At 43.3% G+C, this 18,727-nt stretch overlaps 1 protein-coding gene across 2 annotated transcripts in view; it reads right to left on the bottom strand.

Annotated features, from left to right (window-relative positions):
- The window catches only part of OSBPL11 (oxysterol binding protein like 11), a 43,880-nt gene extending 29,490 nt beyond the window's left edge, over nucleotides 1-14,390 (bottom strand). Inside the window, exons 1-2 of one of the 2 annotated variants that reach the window (XM_061474323.1) lie at nucleotides 14,291-14,390; nucleotides 14,072-14,250 (exon numbers count right to left, since the gene is read on the bottom strand). In XM_061474323.1, the coding sequence (XP_061330307.1) occupies nucleotides 14,072-14,211 (140 nt within the window). In that variant the 5' untranslated portion in view covers nucleotides 14,212-14,250; nucleotides 14,291-14,390. Of the gene's footprint in view, nucleotides 1-14,071; nucleotides 14,251-14,290 lie in introns of those variants that run through there. The other variant, XM_061474406.1, reaches the window with a different exon arrangement.
- Nucleotides 14,391-18,727: the final 4,337 nt, after the last annotated feature.

Consider the following 18,727-nt stretch of genomic DNA (forward strand, 5'->3'; position numbering starts at 1 on the left):
TTAAATATGTAACAATTTCATATGCTTAAAAAAAAGCAGAGATTTAAATCCAGTCCACAAACTGTACTTCACAAAAGTCAGAACCTGTAACGGTACACAAACCTGTTACTGAACTACAGCTAACCTCCTAATCTTCTTCTGGGTAAGTACTAGTACTTTCCTGTGAATGCAGGAAACATTCTCAGTATTATTTATAGCAACAATACCATGGAATTATAACTATAACATTTCTTGAATGATTTTAAGATTAGTGCCTCCATAGCAAGAGTTAAACTAAACTATTTGTTTTGCTAAAGCAGTGGTGTAAGGCAACTAACACTGTAAAAAAATAATAAGTAAACCATCAAGAAACAAACCAAAACCCCAAAACCCCAGTAATATTTCACTAGTAAGGGATTAATAGCAAAGCTCTTCAGAGCACTACAGAAAGCTTTTAAGATGGTAGACTCTGAGAACAAGAAGCTGAGGTTCAGGCATTGCCTCTGCTCACAAATAAACACAGTTCATAAAATAATAAGAGTAAGATCTTCCTTAAAGCCTTTTCCAGCATTGTTTCTAATGAAACAACAGTAAAACCTGCTTCAAAGTCATCTGTGTACTTCAGAAGTCTCCACAATTCCTCACAGTAGGGTTTTTAACTTCTAGAAAACAGATTTCAGAAGCAAATTCGACACTAAACACTAAGCAGCTTATCAATGCTGACAGCGAGGCCTGGCTCCACCAGCATCCTTCCCAACTTTAAGAATACCTTTGCATTCACACTGCTGCCTACATGCATGTACATGTACCTATAGATATGTATATCTTTTCACAGCCAAGATGCTGTTCTTGCTTTTCAAAATCTTCACAGCAGTCTCAGGTTGTCAAAGGAACAGCAACAACTCAGCAATGATGAGTCAACAACCCCTAAAGTCTGTATTTCTACAGAAATTCACATCCTTCCGTCAAATGTTGGGGTTTTTTTTGTCATCCTTTAAGCATTGCAACAGACCTGTCACAGTCTTCAAGATGTAAACCAAAATTTTATTTTAACTTTTGGTGGACTACTTTAAGTAAGGATACTGTGCAAATCACAATCCAGGAACAAAATTACACAGGAACTCGTGGTACATTTCAACTCCAGCCCGGCATATCTGCCACCCCAAAAAACCTTCTTTCTTCTTCTCCCCCCTCCCCCAAGGCTGAGCACCACTTTAACTGGCTGGCCATTTATCAGACTTCTTTAGTTTATAAATATTGAGAGACAGATTGAAACTGCCCCTTTAAGCAAGTGACTGAAGACTATGAAAAACCACAAATCAGTTCATACTCTTGCCAGAAAACTATCCCTCCCCAACTTTAAAGATGTTTACCACAACCCAGATTTCTATACATCTAAGTGCTACTAAAATACAAGAATGAAACATTCACAAAGGATTATTGTTTATTTGTGCTTTTCTAGCATGCCTCTTCAGTTGCAGCAGCTGCCAGTGCCTTGCAGGGTGATCTCCTGCCCTGAGGGAGGAATGAGATAATGATAACTGGGCCAAATTCCCCCTCATCCTGTTTACGAGCAGCATCCAAGTCTTGAATGCAGGTGCTGAGGAACAGCAGTCCCAGAATGACATCCTTCAGGAGTTTCAGCCAAGACACTCAGGCTCACACCTGACAAGGGCTGGGCCAACATTTTCTGCAAGAATAAACAGCAATGTGGAAGGCCTCCCTGCCCTTTTTTCATGCCCTGCACAGCGCAGCTCTCCCTAGGAAGCCCCACACAAACAGGTCACCGCTAGCAGTAGCGCAAAATTACACCCACCTAGAAAGCAATTACTGAAAACTTCCAAGGCTGCCCTTCTGGTGATTTTAATTTTACTGGGACACAGACAGCACCACGTGATATATTTTGAGCAGCCAGGTCTCTGAAGGCCCAACAGCTGTTTGAACAGAAAACGCAGCAGCCAAAGGCTTCCCAATTTGTGTAAGGCTTGACTCGAGTCAAGTGGATTTGCTGAGTACATGTGTATTTGCTTCCAGCAGGAAGGATGACCAAAAGACTGGAGCCTATGCAGATGTCAGGGAGGAGTCCTGGAGGGGGATCCAGCTTCCATAGCTGCCACCACTGCTGTTACAACAGTGCCTTCAGGCCCTGGCCTACAGAAGAGGCTCCCTTCTACTGAGCTCACAGAAAGATGTGAAAACCTGGTGAAAGAGACTGCCATCAGCTTAAAAGCTAGCAAAGCATAAAGAAAAGGAAAGAAAGAAAACAGGATCTCAGCAGCACAAACCAATGAGTGGTTTTGACTAGGCAGTTTGAAAAAAGCAATAACCATTTTCACTGAACATGTTCATCTCCATCTGCCCAGAGACTCACTGCTGGCAATAGCTCCCTTCTTCACCACCAACCACTGTGAAGTGCTTATCTACAACACACTGATTCCCCTTTCCGTTAAACAGAGAGGAAGGGTGCGGAAGAGGAAAAAAAAAAACAAACTGTATCAGCAAGAGAAACTTTGGACATATCTTGTGCAACTGCAAAGATCACTTACTCCCAGGAAACTACCATCACATTAAGCACACTCCAGTGCCACGGCTCATTCGTGCAAGAGCAGGTTCCCCAATATGCCCAACAAGGTAAGACAGAAGCATAAGTTGCTTACAGAGTACCTGTATCAATAAATTTGCTCTGCTTTTCCATAAATAAATCTCCCCTTGCAAGAGCAAAAAACTAACCTTGCTGTTTCATTCATCAGCAGTGCCCTACAGTCAATGATAAAGGGTCAACAAAGCTCCTGCTCTTCAGCTCATGTGTTTGACTACTCAATTTTAAGTTTAGAAACCAACAAATGCAAGGGAAAAAGGTTCAACAATATGACAAGAACAAGAGACCCTGGGGATGCTTCAGAATACCACTTGGTTACAAGCATGCTAGTGACACACACATCCTCATTAGATATAAAACCCTCTCTTAACATGTACTCCTGTAAACTCCTGAGAGACATGCATTGGAAGAGAAAGGCAGGCTTGCACAAAGGAAGGGTGCAGCAGAGCTGAAATCTGCTGTCCATGAGCCTGGCACATTGCAGACCAGGCTTCCTGTCCCAGGATGAGGGGTTCTCCCACTGCTCAGCCTCCCCAGCCCCCTGCTACCAACATGGCCATTGCATTTGTACCCAAATTTTCTATCAATACTAGTTCCAAGGGGAATGACAAATCAAGCATACAGTTTTTTTTTAAAAACCATCCTAATTAAACTTGCATTTGATTGTCCCCTTTCATGCACTAATGTCACAGGTCTATTACATACAAATGGAAATGTATTGTAATGCTTCTATAGGTTAGCAACAGAAAAAAGAAAGAGAATATTTAAGTAATAAGTAGCAAACACTGCTCTCACTGGACCACTGTTAAGCTGATTATTTAACTACTTTATCATTTAGAGAACTCTTTAGCTTTAAAAATACATCTGCCCGGAAAAAAAACACAGTGAGCTTCAGCTAACCAATTTCTCTTGCACATACCTGAACACCTCAAGTCAGCAAGAACCCCACTCACATACAGCTTATTTGTGGATTTGTGTCAGCATAATAGAACTGAAGCTGGACACAAGAGTCAATAGCCAGCCCTGCAGATTTTTCTGCAATGATAACTACTACTCAAACTACCAGAGGAAAAATAACTGTAAATTTAGCCAACAATGTTTTAGAGCTGGAGCACACAAAAACTGGACACCTCAAAAGGTCTAAACTCTCCACTTGATACCTCTGGAGAAAGACTGTTGCCTATAGTTTTGTTACTGTTCACATTATCAATTTACATTAGCAAGCTATAATACAGTTTCACATACTATTGTTACCAAAACCTTCCCTTAAAGTCTAGTTTCAGAAAATTCAAGCAGTCAAATTAAAGCTACTTTGCCCAGCAAACATACTGGCATAAGTGAGGCAAACATGCTGATGGATGAGCATCTTTGCAATTCTGGACTACCTGCTACCCACACCACCTCAGAAAGCAGGGGACCTTGGTAAGTGCCATTTACAGAAACAGGTGGAGCAAATCTCTGCATCGCTTAATTACTCTTAAGCACAGTTCAACATTGTTTAGCTTACTACACATTCAATCCCAAGGCATCTTGGTCTGCTTCTAGTCTCGTACCACCTACCATATCACAAATACAAATATACAACCTTCCAGTTTGAAGATATATTTGTGATTATGACCTTAAAAATATTGTATCAATAATTACACACTACCATTGTGGACTTTGTAGCAATAAAACACTGGATATTAAATGGAAGGTAAATACACCAATCAGCTACTCCAAATAAGCCTCTTGCCTTTTAAATTATTTTTTAACCCTTTCTGAGGCACTTCAGATTAAATACAGAAGATAATTATTACCACCTTCAAAGCAAGCAAGAACACACTTAACTGACTAAATATTCGGAAAGACATAAGCCTGAAGTACAACACAAGCAAAAAAAAAGCATGGACCAGCAGACTCTAGAAGCAACAGCCAATAGTTTGAAATCTAACTAGCAGTCGTAAGTGCTGCACTTCAGGGGTCTATACTGCTAAATGCCTCAGAGCTGGCCAATGGACCAGCATCCACCCTCTGCAGCATCTTGGGTGAGATCAAACTTATGGGATGTAGTAGGGTGGGCTGCCTTTCCAGGAGATCCCAACTGTCCAGAGAAACAGGCTGAGTAAGACCACCTGAACTTCAACAAAAGCAATGCAAAGCCTTGTGCCTGGGACGGACTAACCCATGGATCAGTGCAAGCTAGGTATGCTGTGCCAGACAAGAACAGGCTGAGGGACCTGTGTCTGTTCAGCCTTCTTTAGAAGCAGGGAAGGCTTACAGGGGGGGGGGGTCTCACCACTATCTCCCCTACACAGGGAGAAGATGGAGACAGACTTTTCAGAGATGCACAGCAGAAGGGCAAGCAGCAGCAATTTCAAATTGTAACAAAACAAAATTCCTTGCTTGACACACCGAATAATCCTTCAAAAAGAGAGGGGTAAGCCCTGGGCCAGGAGTCCAGAGAGGCCGTGGCATCTCCATCCTTGGAGAGGCCCCAAACTCAATAATGGCCCTAAATGACCTCTTCTAACTTTGACCTGGCTCTGCTTTGAACAGGAGGCTGGACTAGAGATTTCCCAGAGGTCATTCCCGTCCCAAATTATTCTATAATTCTTGTATATAGAGAAATCAAAAATATTTCTACATTAAAATTGAGGCATAAGGTATTCAGAAGGTTTAAACTCTAATTAAGAAAGCATATGTGTTAACCACCTGTGATTATGACAACACTTAAAAAGAGCAGGAATATTTCTAGGTTCATGCTTTGAGTAGACAGTTGCTCCCAGACAAGGAATTATTCAAAACCACTCATTTTCATTGTGCAACAAGCATCAGGCATTATTCATCTGGCAGTCAGGCACTAATAAAGAGAGTTTCCTTGAGATTTTCTTCTCTTGTGCTTGTGACTAACATTTATGAAGGAATCATGTACTGAACAAAAAAAGGACAAGGACATTATCACCCCATTTTACACACAGAGAACTGACGCACAATGAATTTTCAGCCTTTCTAACTTTGAGATAGTTGTGGCCTAATTATTGTTTTATTCATGCATTCAAATCACAGCTTTTGCTGATTTCAGCTGCATCTGTGACCCTGCAAAAGTTTTGCAAAATCAGAGCCAACTGTTTCAAACTAGGCCTCCAAGAGAAAGAGGAACACACAGTTAGCAATTACAGGGGAAAAACAGCTTAAACAATATGACTGTTATCACAGAGGAAGCAGAGCCAGGGTCAGAAATCAGTTCCTTAATATAGCATCCTGCAGCTCTGCCCAGCAGATCTCACACTTTCTCTTACATCTCCACTGCAATGAATAAAACCAACTTCCCAACGCAAACTGGGCTCTTTGGGAAATTGATCTGTCACTGCCTAAATGTTAATTAAGATTTTAAACATTTGCAGCCTCATCAAAAACTCATGAATTTATACCTGGGAAGAAAAAATAAAAATGCATACCTGTAGCAAAAAGCCTGCCCCCTGCTCCAAAGTAGGTTGTCAAATCAATTGTCTTAAAGAAACAACACTTCTCCCATCCCACTTCAGCCTGCCCTCCCCTCCTATTTCAGCCTTAGGCACACAGTACAGAAAACCTGAAAAAATACAAGCTTCACAAGCACCCTGAAAAGTTGTCTGGCAGCATTACCAGCAAGCAGTGACCCCCTACAAGAATAATTCATCAGTACTGGCAGGTGATCAGAGTGCATGTCAAGGCAACGACCTTAAGTAAACAGGGGTCCTTGCACACAGGCCTTAATTTTCATGGTACAATGAGCACAGCACAAGAACATGTGTAGGATAACCCAACAGCAGCAGCTGGTGCCTTCTGCTTCTGCATTAAGTAATGTGATTAAGTCAGCCACATGCAGTTTGTTTTTCACCTTCTCTCTGGGGAGAGGGAGTGTGTAGCAGAGCAGGATGTTAATGTTGTGGGCAATTTTAATTAACTTGCTGCTACATAATTACATTAGAAAAGGTGAAGCTAAAAAAATCCCCTTTGCACTTAGTGAAGGACAGACATCTGTAATGGCCATTAACTCTGGCAGAAATCTATTCCATGGAAAGCACAAGTTATTTGATATTTGAAGCTATTCAGAAGTTCATGCTTCTTCAGTTTAGCTTCATATGAACTCTAAACAGACAGTCCAGTATTAACACAAGTATTCTGCAATGCCAGAACCAGCTCCCACTTTTGTCACCCCTGCCCCAGCAAGTTTTACAGTCTGCTCCTTCAACACAAGGATCCTCAGAGAAGCACAAGAGGGACACTGCTCTTAACAGGTGTTCACTGAGGAGCCACAGAGCTAGAGAAGGAAACCCAGACCTTGCAGACCCTGGTTCAGGAATGTGAGTTTAGATTCCCTACTAGAATATTAGCCATAGAATCGCAGAATCGTAAGATAGTTAGGGTTGAAAAGGACCCTAAGATCAAGTTCCAACCCCCTGCCATGGGCAGGGACACCTCACACTAAACCATGCCACCCAAGGCCTCGTCCAACCTGGTCTTGAACACTGCCAGAGATGGAGCATTCACAACCTCCCTGGGCAACCCATTCCAGTGCCTCACCACCCTAACAGGAAAGAATTTCCTCCTTATATCCAACCTAAACTTCCCCTGTTTAAGTTTTAACCCGTTACCCCTTGTCCTATCACTACAGTCCCTAATGAAGAGTCCCTCCCCAGAATCCTTGTAGGCCCCCTTCAGATACTGGAAGGCTGCTATGAGGTCTCCACGCAGCCTTCTCTTCTCCAGGCTGAACAGCCCCAACTTCCTCAGCCTGTCTTCATACGGGAGGTGCTCCAGACACCTGATCATCCTCGTGACCCTTCTCTGGACTTGTTCCAACAGTTCCATGTCCTTTTTATGTTGAGGACACCAGAACTGCACACAATACTCCAAGTGAGGTCTCACAAGAGCAGAGTAAAGGGGCAGGATCACCTCCTTCGACCTGCTGGTCACACTCCTTTTGATGCAGTCCAGGATATGGCTGGCTTTCTGGGCTGCAAGCACACACTGAAGCTGGCTCATGTTCATTTTCTCATCAACCGGCACCCCCAAGTCCTTCTCTGCAGGGCTGCTCTGAATCTCTTCTCTGCCCAACCTATAGCTGTGCCTGGGATTGCTCCAACCCAGGGGTAGGACCTTGCACTTCTCATGGTTAAACTTCATGAGGTTGGCATCAGCCCACCTCACAAGTGTGTCAAGGGCCATCATGAAGCCCTGCTCAGATTACCCATACCTGCTTCCCCAGTTCTATTAAATTACTACCCATCACACAGAGATTTACTTCTTTCAATTTACAATGCATCTGGGCTTCCACCTACTCCAACCCCAATCTTCCACGTCATACATACATGTATGAACAGGAATGGCTCACCTGCCTCTCAAGAAGTGCTTGGGGCTTCAGCAATGGGTAAAATCAGCTTGATAAAAGATGACCTTAACATTTTAGTAACATGGAATGGATCCTGACATGGATATAACCATTTGATAACAATTTTAAATATGGGCTTCTTGTCTATTCTAATGAACAAATTATGTGAAATACAGCATTTCTAAAATGGTATTATGAATATGGTATACTCTGAAATAAGGATAAAGAAATCCAGCCACCAGATTTTTCAGTCATTTCTGTCCAATATACTGAACAAATGTGGAAGTGGTTCTAATCTGTTTTTTAGAAATAAAAAGGAGTAACACATAAAAAGTTGCAAAAATTCTGAATTTCACAGCAACCACTTGAAAAACTCTTCTTTTTACCACCCTATTTATCACACCCAAAAGGCCAGCAAGAAGATTGAAAGCAAGCAGCTAGGTCATTCCAAAGGCCACGCAGTGGTAAAGAATCTCTACAGATCACCAGAAACAGAAGGAAAGAACACCAGGGTTCATTCTGACACAGGCTTGACATCAGCGCCACCATCCAGCCTGAAAGCTGCCAGAAGTATAATGGCAGGGCAGCAGAACCCCCATCTCCATTGGTGGCTGGCGCCTCAATATCACAATGCCAGCAGCTCTTGCACCAGTGGGGAACCAAGGAGGTGGGGTGGGCTGTAAGAGAGGAGAAAATCGAAGCAGGAGCAGCCCTTCTCAGATCTTTCCAGTAACACCACAAACTTACAGTCTCTCACTCCCTCTGCAGTTGCACACAACAAGGAAAGTGTTTACACAGTTACTGATTACAGTGAATATACAAAAACTCCATGTAGGATCCCAAATAATTTTGGTTTAAGCTGTACAGAAAGAAGACACAGAACAAGAGAGATAGGTAATGAAAAGGAAGTACTAGGAGTACCAGCATCAGGGAGAAATGTCCCAGGATGGCACTAACATTTACACGAAGGTTTAGGAGGTTTCCTTTTTTTTTTACTTACCAAGTCACAGGGACTTAAACATGAATTCTGGCCTGCTCACAGGTTAATCAGGTCAGCTAACACACTCTATTGCAGCCTAAGCAAGAACTCAATGCTTACAGTAATACTGTGATGAGAAATGCTGAGTTCCGAGACAAGAACGCATGACCAGCAAGGGAGAGGCTGGCAACTTGAAGCGCTGTTGAACATTGGGCTGGCATTACCTCCTGTATCTATTCCTACCAAGCTGGTTTCAGCTTCAAAAGGCCAAACAGATGAAATTTATCCTCCCAAGATCAAACATTCTTGGAATTTATACATTTTCTTGCAACTAAGACTGACATCAACACTACCCCCAAATAAAAATAAAAATTAAAAAAATAAAAGCATTCTTATCAACATCCACTCAGGATATCAGTTTCAAGACACTTTATTACTACTAATTACATCATTTTTGCAAGATAGCATGAATAAAAATCATAAACACTTCCACAGCCTAGCTCAGTCTCACGCATTTTGCTTCCATGTGCTCAACATGCAAAGGATTGTCAGTGACCCTCCAAGTTAACTGGGATCAAACTCAGAAATAAGCATTTCCTTTAAAACACATTTCCTATGGGATCACTTGATGAAGAAGAGTTCATAATCATCTCAAAATGCACAATTAAAATATATTCCTGTGTTTCAGCTACCAGTTCTTCTCCTATGTGTACCACACACTGACCTGCCTGAACAAAGAAGACTGAATTAAGGTCAGTAATTGTTTACTGGTTTTTAGTATTTATAAAGAGGGCTTGCACAGTGCCATTTGTAAAATAAACAAAGCCCTTATAAGAAGACTGAAAACCATTTTACTTGCCTTAAATTTGTTATCCTTTTGCATTTGATACAAAGCAATTTACAAAATTGCCAAAACCCTTTTTCTGCTGTTTGTTTGCACTTCTGTTTGCTCACTCTCAGCCTCTCCTACTCTGGCCTAAAGCCACATGGAGTAATTCTGCAAGAGAATCTGCCTTAATTTGATAACCTAATGACAAGCAGAAGCCACCCAGCATGGTGCACCCTCTTGCAAGAAGCACCCTCTTACCTGCCACTGTCACCACTAGCAGAAAAACAAAAGAAAAAACATATAAAAAGTAATATGAGTCTAGAAAGTTGGCTCCTTTATTTAGAAGCTACTTTCATCCAAATATTTTTCTATACAAACTCACAACTGGAGCACTTAAATAAACTTACAGGCACAGGTAACTAAAATTAACTTGTTTCTTTAAAAAAAGAAGATGCAAAAAGCCTGTAGCATTTTATAAATAGATTGGCTAAATCCATAGTAAGCAGATGCCCAAACCATTTCAGAAATAAGGAACAAAGGCAGCTATCTATAATGAATATATGCAGAACTGAAAAGCAAACAGGTTTTGAAATACAACTTGCAAGCTTAAAAATCAGCAATCATCTGGGAAATTCATTCACATTTTACATGTATTTCTACCACCAAGGGAATAAATGCTGGAAATCTTTTTAATAGCAGCTGAATTGACTTATGTATCTGAGAGCAGAACCACCAAGAAAAATGTAAGAGGACAGCACATTAGCATGTCTCCTATTGGGAAAGACAATCTTGTTTCTTTAGTCACTCACAGTGCTTTGAAATTTTGATTTTGTAGATAAATGAAAACCAGTAATTGCAAGTCACTTCTCTCAAAATGATCTGAAAGCTTCTGAAGCCAAGCTGAAAGGACTTGTTACACTTCTCTGGCACATATTCTGACCAGCCCTCTATTCAGCTCATAGACAGAGATTCGGCTTTCTGGTTGTGAAATTTTTATGTTCTTAGACTGACTACAATTCTCGTGTCACAGAAGTACCTGCCAAAACTGTCTCCCTTCTTTCACTGCTTTGAAATTACTCTGTTAATTTAAGCTAGAGCAAATAAAAAACAACCGAAGGTCACGAGTAAAACCAGAATTGCTGAATGCAAATAATTCTTCATTTGGGCAACCCTACACTTACTTCCTAGCTTGATTACTGCTGAAAATAGAGAACCTGTTTAGAAATATGTTATAATCTTAAGTTACTTTATCAAGTAATCTTTTAATAATTTTAAGTTATGAATAAGTCTCACCTCATGGTAACTTTCGCCAAATGAAAATAGGGATAAAGGGTTTAGTGTGTGGCACAGCATCTCAGCCTCTCTTCATCTACTTAATTGCAAGTTAACTTCACACTATTCTTGACCCCAGTCAGGAAAATGCAGCCAAGGGTTGGAGGTCTCAGATGCACTCTGACACTGATCATGTATTCATAAATAAGATCAATTCCTACTGGATGTCTAGAAGAGCAGTTTCTCAAGAAGCCTTATCTCCTATTAAGAAAAAGAGTATCTTCATGCCCTATGAAGAAACTGTGCCCTTACAAATTCCATAGGAGGAACTGCTTTACTGAACTGCCTGAACTCACCATACACAGGCGACAAGCAGAAAACATGCAAAGAGATTTAGCTCTGTCTCTAGATCATCTGAGGCATCTGACAGCCTCCAATTTTCTCTTCTTTTTCACGATGATAAATGTTTGGTGCAACTTTGTCACAGCTATTTAAAAATCTCCCTATCATTCCCCTGCAAAAATATAAAGTTTGACTTTCTGCTTAATTTTTTACTTTCAAGACATGCACTTTGCCCCAAGTATGTTTAGTTTCCACCTCTCTGAAAGATTCAGTTTTCATTATTTTCAGGTTCCACAGTGCTGGAGATTTTTTTATTTTTTTTTTCCCCAGTAGTCATAATTCCCCATTTGGAGCATTAAAGTATCACGTTGGATAAACCTGATTATCTCAATTAAAGGACTTGTCCCATTTGTCTGAAAACTATGCTACGGCTGTTTTGACAAGATGCTTCACTGAATACAGAGCTATATTTCAGCCCCAGATGACCAAGTACTTCAGGACTCCACTTCTCACAAGCTGTGTGACCACACACTTCTCAAAATCCACGCTACAGAAGTTAAAGATCAAACTTCTACCAGAAGCTCCCAGCAAAGCAGTTTCTAAAACCCATATTTTAGACAATAGTTTATTATTAGAGAAGTCTTTATTTGCCAAATACATTTTAGAATAGATGTAATACACAAAGTGAAAACGAAGCTACAGTATCGCATCCAGGAGAACTTCATATGAAGGCAGAGGGAAAAGGCGATATTGCGTGGGTAATTAGATACAGAGACAAATGAGGAGCAAATAATTGATTCCAGAGCAGAGATTAACAGTGAAGTACCTCAAGTGTCCATAATAATACAACTAGTACATTAAACTTGTCCCACTGACCCAGAAAGAAAAAAAAAGGACAATCTGCACTAGAGTATTAGAGCAAATTAAACCAGATATCAATAGGTGCAAGCAACAACATGTACAGTTTCCACCTACAGCTGTGAAGCCACCAAATTCTTATGAGCAGGCTCAACTTCTGCCCTGCAAGACACAGAAAGCACGTAGGGACAAAACACTTGGATGGATAATTTTAAAAAGTGGAATTTCACTGCACAGCACTGACCATTTCAAACATACTATAGTCAAAAGGGGTTCAGGCAAAACAAATTGGGTATCTCATCTCTTCCATTACCTGCAATTCCACATAAAAATATAAAATATTTCAATTCTGATTGCATAAACTGACTCCAGTGTTTCACAGGTGAAACACATGTACAGTAAGTGCCTGGTCACAGTAACAGCAATTTTCATTGGAAAACTCAGAGTTATCTTTGAATCTATAGGGCTGTTTTTTTCTTTTTAAAAAAGTTTAGAAGCAATTGGAAACAGCAGACAAGACAACTGGTAACTGGATCTGACAAGAAGCTTTCCCTATTTAAAAGCCTGAAATATTGGCCTTGAAATCCTCACTTTTCTTTCCAGCACTAGTCACTAGAGAAGTAAATTATTCATGACCCAGATTCCCAGTGATGACCGAGCTGCTTCCTCCCTATTAGAATCATCAGGCACTCAGAGCCTGCACAGCCTGGTGCTGGTTTGTCTAAGACATCTGATGGTCCTCCATCCCGCACAACACACACAGAGGTAAAACACTCCAGTTTTGCTGTCTCCAGAAGCAAGAAACAGCAAGCCAGTCCATCTGGGCTGGCAGATGACAGCTCTGAAGAGACTCCATTTAAAGGAGAAGTGTGCAAACTTCAAATCACAGCAGTATTTTCAACAGCAACATGGCAGATCTCCAGTCAAGGATGAGACACCTCAAAGCAGAAAGAGATTCGGAAACCTCTCAAGCGATGCCTCAGATGGCCTCCTATCAGTGCGTGTCTTTCAACCTGAAAGCACATCAGAAAAAAGTACACGAAAACCTCTAAATCCCTCAAATGTACAGGCAGGCCATTCAAAGGAAGCACTTTAGTTTGAATCCATTTCGAACTAATGCTGTGTGCTCAGCTTCTCCTATTTTCTTTGCTCTCTTCTGCTGTTATTTGCCATACCTGAGTAATCACCCTGAATTACGGTAAGCACAGCCATTCTTAAAGTCAGTTAAAACAGAAACTCCGTGTAGACTCAGTTTCGCTATCAGCACCAAACAGAAAACGCCAATTAAAAAAAGCAACCCTGCCATCAGGTTCTTACAGAAGACACACCGACCTAAAACTTGGCACAAAGTTTAGCTTTTTGGCAAGGCTGGAAAGCGACAGAGAGCCTTCTGCAACTTTAAGCTGGTGTCCACGCTCTGAGAGAAAAAAACGAAGATCAAAAACGAAGGAGCAAAGGCACATTCCGGGCAGTACCTGCAGCCCAGACGCAGGGCTTCGTGCTGATACACAGCGCACGGAAAGCGGAGCCGAGTGACAGCCGGCCCGCGTGCCGGCGCCACGCCAAGAGGATACTGAAATAAGAGTGCGGCGGCCGGGCTCAGACCAGAGCCAGAGGAGGAGAAAGGGTCCCTGCGTGCCCCCCAGCAGTGCCGAGGGCGGCCACAGCCGGGGCAGCCGCAATGACAACCACGCTCAGGGCGCGCAGGGCGTGGGCTGCCCTGTGAGTGGGACGCGGCGCTACCAGCGCCCCACGCCAGGCTCAGCAGCACGGACGGCTCCTGGCCCACCGCCCGCACCTCACCAGCCACCCGCAGCCCCCGGCCCGGCCCGGCCCGGCCCGGCCCGCCGCGCCCACCTGTACTGCCAGCCCTTGGCGCCGCGGCCGCCTCCGCTCTTGCCGCCGCCGCTCTGCCCCGCCGGTGGCGGCGGCGGCTGCTCCGGCTTGCCCTCGCCCTCCGACCCCTTCATGGCCGCCGCGGGGTCCGCGCACTGCATGGCGCCGCAGCTCCCCGCCCTCTCAGGGGCGCCCCCGGCCTCGGGCGGGCCGCCTAGCCGGGCAGGGAACGAGCCCGACAGAGCAGCCCGCCGGCCCCGCTCAGGCAGCGCCGGAACCCGGCCGCGCCCGCCCCATGCGGGCTGCGATGGCGGCGGCGGCGGCGGCCAGCACCCCCGCGCCCCTTTCGGCTGAGCTGAGCTGGGCTGGGCTGGGATAGGCTCCCGGCACAGCGGCGGCAGGCTAGAGAAACCCGCCCTCTAGCTCCCTCACCCCGCGACCCGGCCCCACCGCCCCTTCCGGGTCAGCACCGCCGCCATCTTTAGTGCGGGCAAGGGTGCGCGCGCTAGGCCGAGCTCCGGCGCTTTACTTAGGAACACAGCAAACCTTTACAGTAATTTTAAAGTCGTGGCTACACTCATTGCCCCTCAAAAACGTGAGGCATAAGAAGACTGAGAGATCCAAGCTGTGTTGTTACAGTCCAGGATATGAGAGCCTGTGGGTGGGACCTTGCTGATTGTTGTCACAGAGACCAAGCAAAGCCACAGCACATCAAGGTCCTGAGAGGAAATACATTTTTCCTCCTATTTTTCTTCACGTTACTGCATATGGGCAACAGCTACACAGGTGTTTTTTTTTTCCTTCACAGAATGATGGCAGAGCCAACAGGGAGAGACTGGTTTTGTTGTGTGTAATCTTTCAGGCCAGGCTTTTGGACAACTAAAACCGTGCTGTGACTGTTATTTCTTAAAATCAGGGGCAAAGGATCTTGTTCTGGCTTTAATCAACAGGCACACAAAGAAGAGGAGGGCAGAATCAGACCATGGTTAGCAAGGTTGCTGTTCTGCTCCACATCTCACCTGAACTCCCTCCTCCCCTCTCCAGCTCTTACTATACACCTATAGTGTTGTGAACAATCATTACACAAAAGATCTAAAAATTCCCAATGTGAGAATGTAGATAGAAGCAAAAACATAGAGAACATATTTCAGACAAATAGTTTATTTACTTACTGGCAGCAGCTTCCTACCCAATGACAGCTGCGCTGGCCTTCCCATCTTCTACCAGCACATTCCCACTTTCCCAGTAGCATTCAAAACATCTTACCTTTTGCTGTCAAATGAGGATGGAACATTATGAGCATCATGTCTTTATAAACTTTAATCTGGCTCTAAATTACCAGCTACCCATCCCTCCTTGCCAAGCAAACACAGATGTAATCTCAGCTAACAGACCCCAGGCAAAGACTGCCTGTTGCACCTACATCTATTATCTCTCTTACAGAGATATATTACTGCTTGATAGGCATAAAATACCCCCCTTCTGCCTTTATAGAAGCGTGCTTGTCACTGCAGGGAAAAAGGGGGGCTTTTTCAGCTGTATTTTTTTCCTGTGGAACGACAGGCAAACAGATCAGCAGATTCATGTTGTCTATCAAAGAAAATTTTGGCGAGAACTGCACTTCTCTTTCCCTCCAAACACGTTAGTTCCTCCTCTGCCAATGACAATTTTAATTGACAATATAATGTAATTGCATGATGTCCTAATGCATGCCAACACCATTTTCCACTGAGATTTGCCTAGGAAAAAAATTGAAGTGAAAGGAACTTATGCAAGAATTCCACTTGTGTGTTTTATTTTCCCCCTGCTTGAGGACAACCGCTCCCAACAGAGACGTATCTTTATCCATGCTAGACCTTCTGTAATCCTCACAGGCAGTCGGTAGGATGTTCCTCCACTTCTCCTATACGTAAGGCAGGCCAGCGATCCTTAGTGCATCTTTCTGCACCCCCTCAGCCTCTGGTCTCTGGGCAAAGAGCGGTAAATTCACATTTTCTTCCTCCATGCGTTTGCTTTCGACTCTTTAGGAAAGGTGTTGCACTTGCAGTACCAGAGGCGATCGTAAGATGGCATTGGCAAAATGCTTGATAGCATAGAAAGGCTGACAGCTTAACTACATTTGCTAAGGATTTACAGTTCAAGCTGCCTCTTATCTTTAGTTTACGGTTGCTACTATTTATAACTCGTGTCCAGGTTCACCGCTCTCAGTCTCCTTCCCCATTTATAATTCAGTGGCTCAAAATGAACAAAATCCCACACTGGCCCTTGTAAGCACAGCCATGGGTGGGGATAGAGGTCCCACAGCGGTGCCCTGCCTGCGGCCTGCCTCAGCCTTTCCACTCACTGTGATTTCTAGATCTGGAGGAAGAAACGAGGAGGAGCTGCAGATCTGGATGAGGAAAGCATGGATAGGATAGCATATATTTATCGACATTCATCAAATCAAATATTTGTAGGCCTGATTATGGCTGAACTGGATCATGTTTCATATAACTCATGTTAAAGCAAATTTGCCATCATTTATCATTCTCTTGGTTTTAGGAAATTGTTCAGAATCTGACCAAAACCATGTACCACTCTTGCTGATTTCTTCTGAAGCTTACAGTCTGGCTTAGCATCTCTTCAGATCAGTACTATTTCTTCAGAGCAGCAAGGTCTTTCCATGTTCAAAGAGTAAAGCTCTAAAACTGAGCTCATTTTTCATCACCTGTTTGCTTATTGTATATATATTATACATATAGAAATTATGATACACGTTTTCTACCACTCCCTTGTTGGTAGGACAGGATTTTTTTTTCTTGACCTAATAATTGTCTCTGACTGAGACCAAGTTTAACAGTTTTAGATGTATGTCCTCCTCTGGTAGCTGGTCCTCAGAAGATAAACAATTACTGCTCCTGTCTGCTAAGGGAACTACATCCTCTGCAGGCATGCGAAGGAATGACATCAATCCTGGAAAAGGAAAACCAGAGGTGCAGCCTGCCTCTATTGCAGGAGAAGTGTGATTTTTCATAATCGTTGCTGAACTGGGGGAGCTGCTGGCTAATGTGAAAGTGACCAGGAAAGTAATGTTGCTAATAGCGCTTCACATCTGCATTTGTTAATTGTACAGTCAATGGTTCTTAGTGTTAGATTGTTTCTCAAGGCAGCTCATACTTGAGTTTATTAATAGTCTGGAAAACATTTGAAATTTTCTGGGCTCTTCATAATGAATATGAAAGTACTTCCTATCCTTAAGGATAAAAGATACCTGCCTACTAGAACTGTAGATGCCATGACACAAGAACAAGAAAATAAATTTGGTTAAAAGAACAGTTTTTCTCCTTCAACATACTGAGTGCACAGCTGTGTTCTCCTGACCATCGGTGAAAATGATCAGTAAGGTCAGGTAAATGTGTCACAAATTATTTCACCCACCAGAGTAGTTTACACTGTAGAGATAATTTGAAAGAATATCTTGTTTTAGGAGGTTTACAGCTATCACTGAGTCACTGGGTCTGTGACTTTGCTGTATCTTAACATGCATATAAAACACTTCTCTGTTTGACATGTGGGATCTCCGGTTCTCTTTTTAAATGGTTATTCATCGGTTCTTCTGTAATATTGATGAATCAAAACCTTTTTTTCATTTGGGCTCTTCAATGACTGTCAGTCTTCTTCTAATTTCCTTGCTCTTTTCTATCAATCCCTATGCATCGTATTCTGCTGCAATGCGTGTCCAGCTGAAAGTGCCAGACTCACAGGTGGCAGCAGCTCACATTGCCTACAAAGTTTCTGTCTCTGCCTGCAGTCCATTCATGTCCTTCACACTCACATTTGGCACCATTTCCAGTTGCTCTCAGCATGACTTCAGATTGGGTCATGCTCTGGGCTCCAGTATTACATCACCCCAACACAATCCAGATGTGGAAATGTAAACTGCAACAGCAGCAAAGACTTGGTTTGGCTGGAAGCCAGGAGTGTAATCCCACTGGTTTCCCCCGCTTTGAGGCACCCTCTGAGGAAAGGATCATGCCCTGGGGGCTCATTGAAGAACAGGAATGAAGGACCTTGTATTGCCTCCAGAGCAGCTTCTTTGGACTTTCTGCCTGTGTACGGCTATTTTTCTTTGATACTTCTGTGAGGAGAGAAGAATAATTGCCACAGCCCAGAGTTATCATCCTCATCATGCAGCCACAACATTGCTCTGCAGTCATCACATGAGAGCAAAGCCCAAGCCCAATCCCTCTCACCTGGATATGATGATCACACACTCACATTGCTTTTTACCTTTTAGACCTCAACAGCATGCGGTTCAGCCCACCACCCAGCCCTACCACCTGGGAACGGTTAAAGCACTTACACCTGGCAGGGACTTCCAAGTCCCTTTACCGACTAAAGCTTGTCCTAGAGAGGCAGGTTACCAGCAGGAGGAGATACTTGTGTTATGACCAGAGTTCAAGACATTTCTCTAGCCACAGTACCAATAAGCACTTTGGCTCAATCCCTTTTCCTGCCTTTGCATGGCTGCCCAGCATGCAAAGTTTTAATCTGGCAGCCTGCTGGAGCTGCTGTTGACAGCTGATGTGCATCCTGGGTCTCCCACACACACCAGCCCTTTGCTTGCTTAAGTCATACAGGGACACCTCCCTGCCCTTTTCTCTCCATCTCATGCGCAGTCAGAGAGCTCAGGGTATT

This window comes from Pezoporus flaviventris, unplaced genomic scaffold (genome assembly GCF_033815535.1).
Source record: "Pezoporus flaviventris isolate CSIRO_AGI_PZ_B2104156 unplaced genomic scaffold, CSIRO_AGI_Pfla_v1 ptg000001l, whole genome shotgun sequence".
In the NCBI taxonomy this organism is placed as follows: domain Eukaryota; kingdom Metazoa; phylum Chordata; class Aves; order Psittaciformes; family Psittacidae; genus Pezoporus; species Pezoporus flaviventris.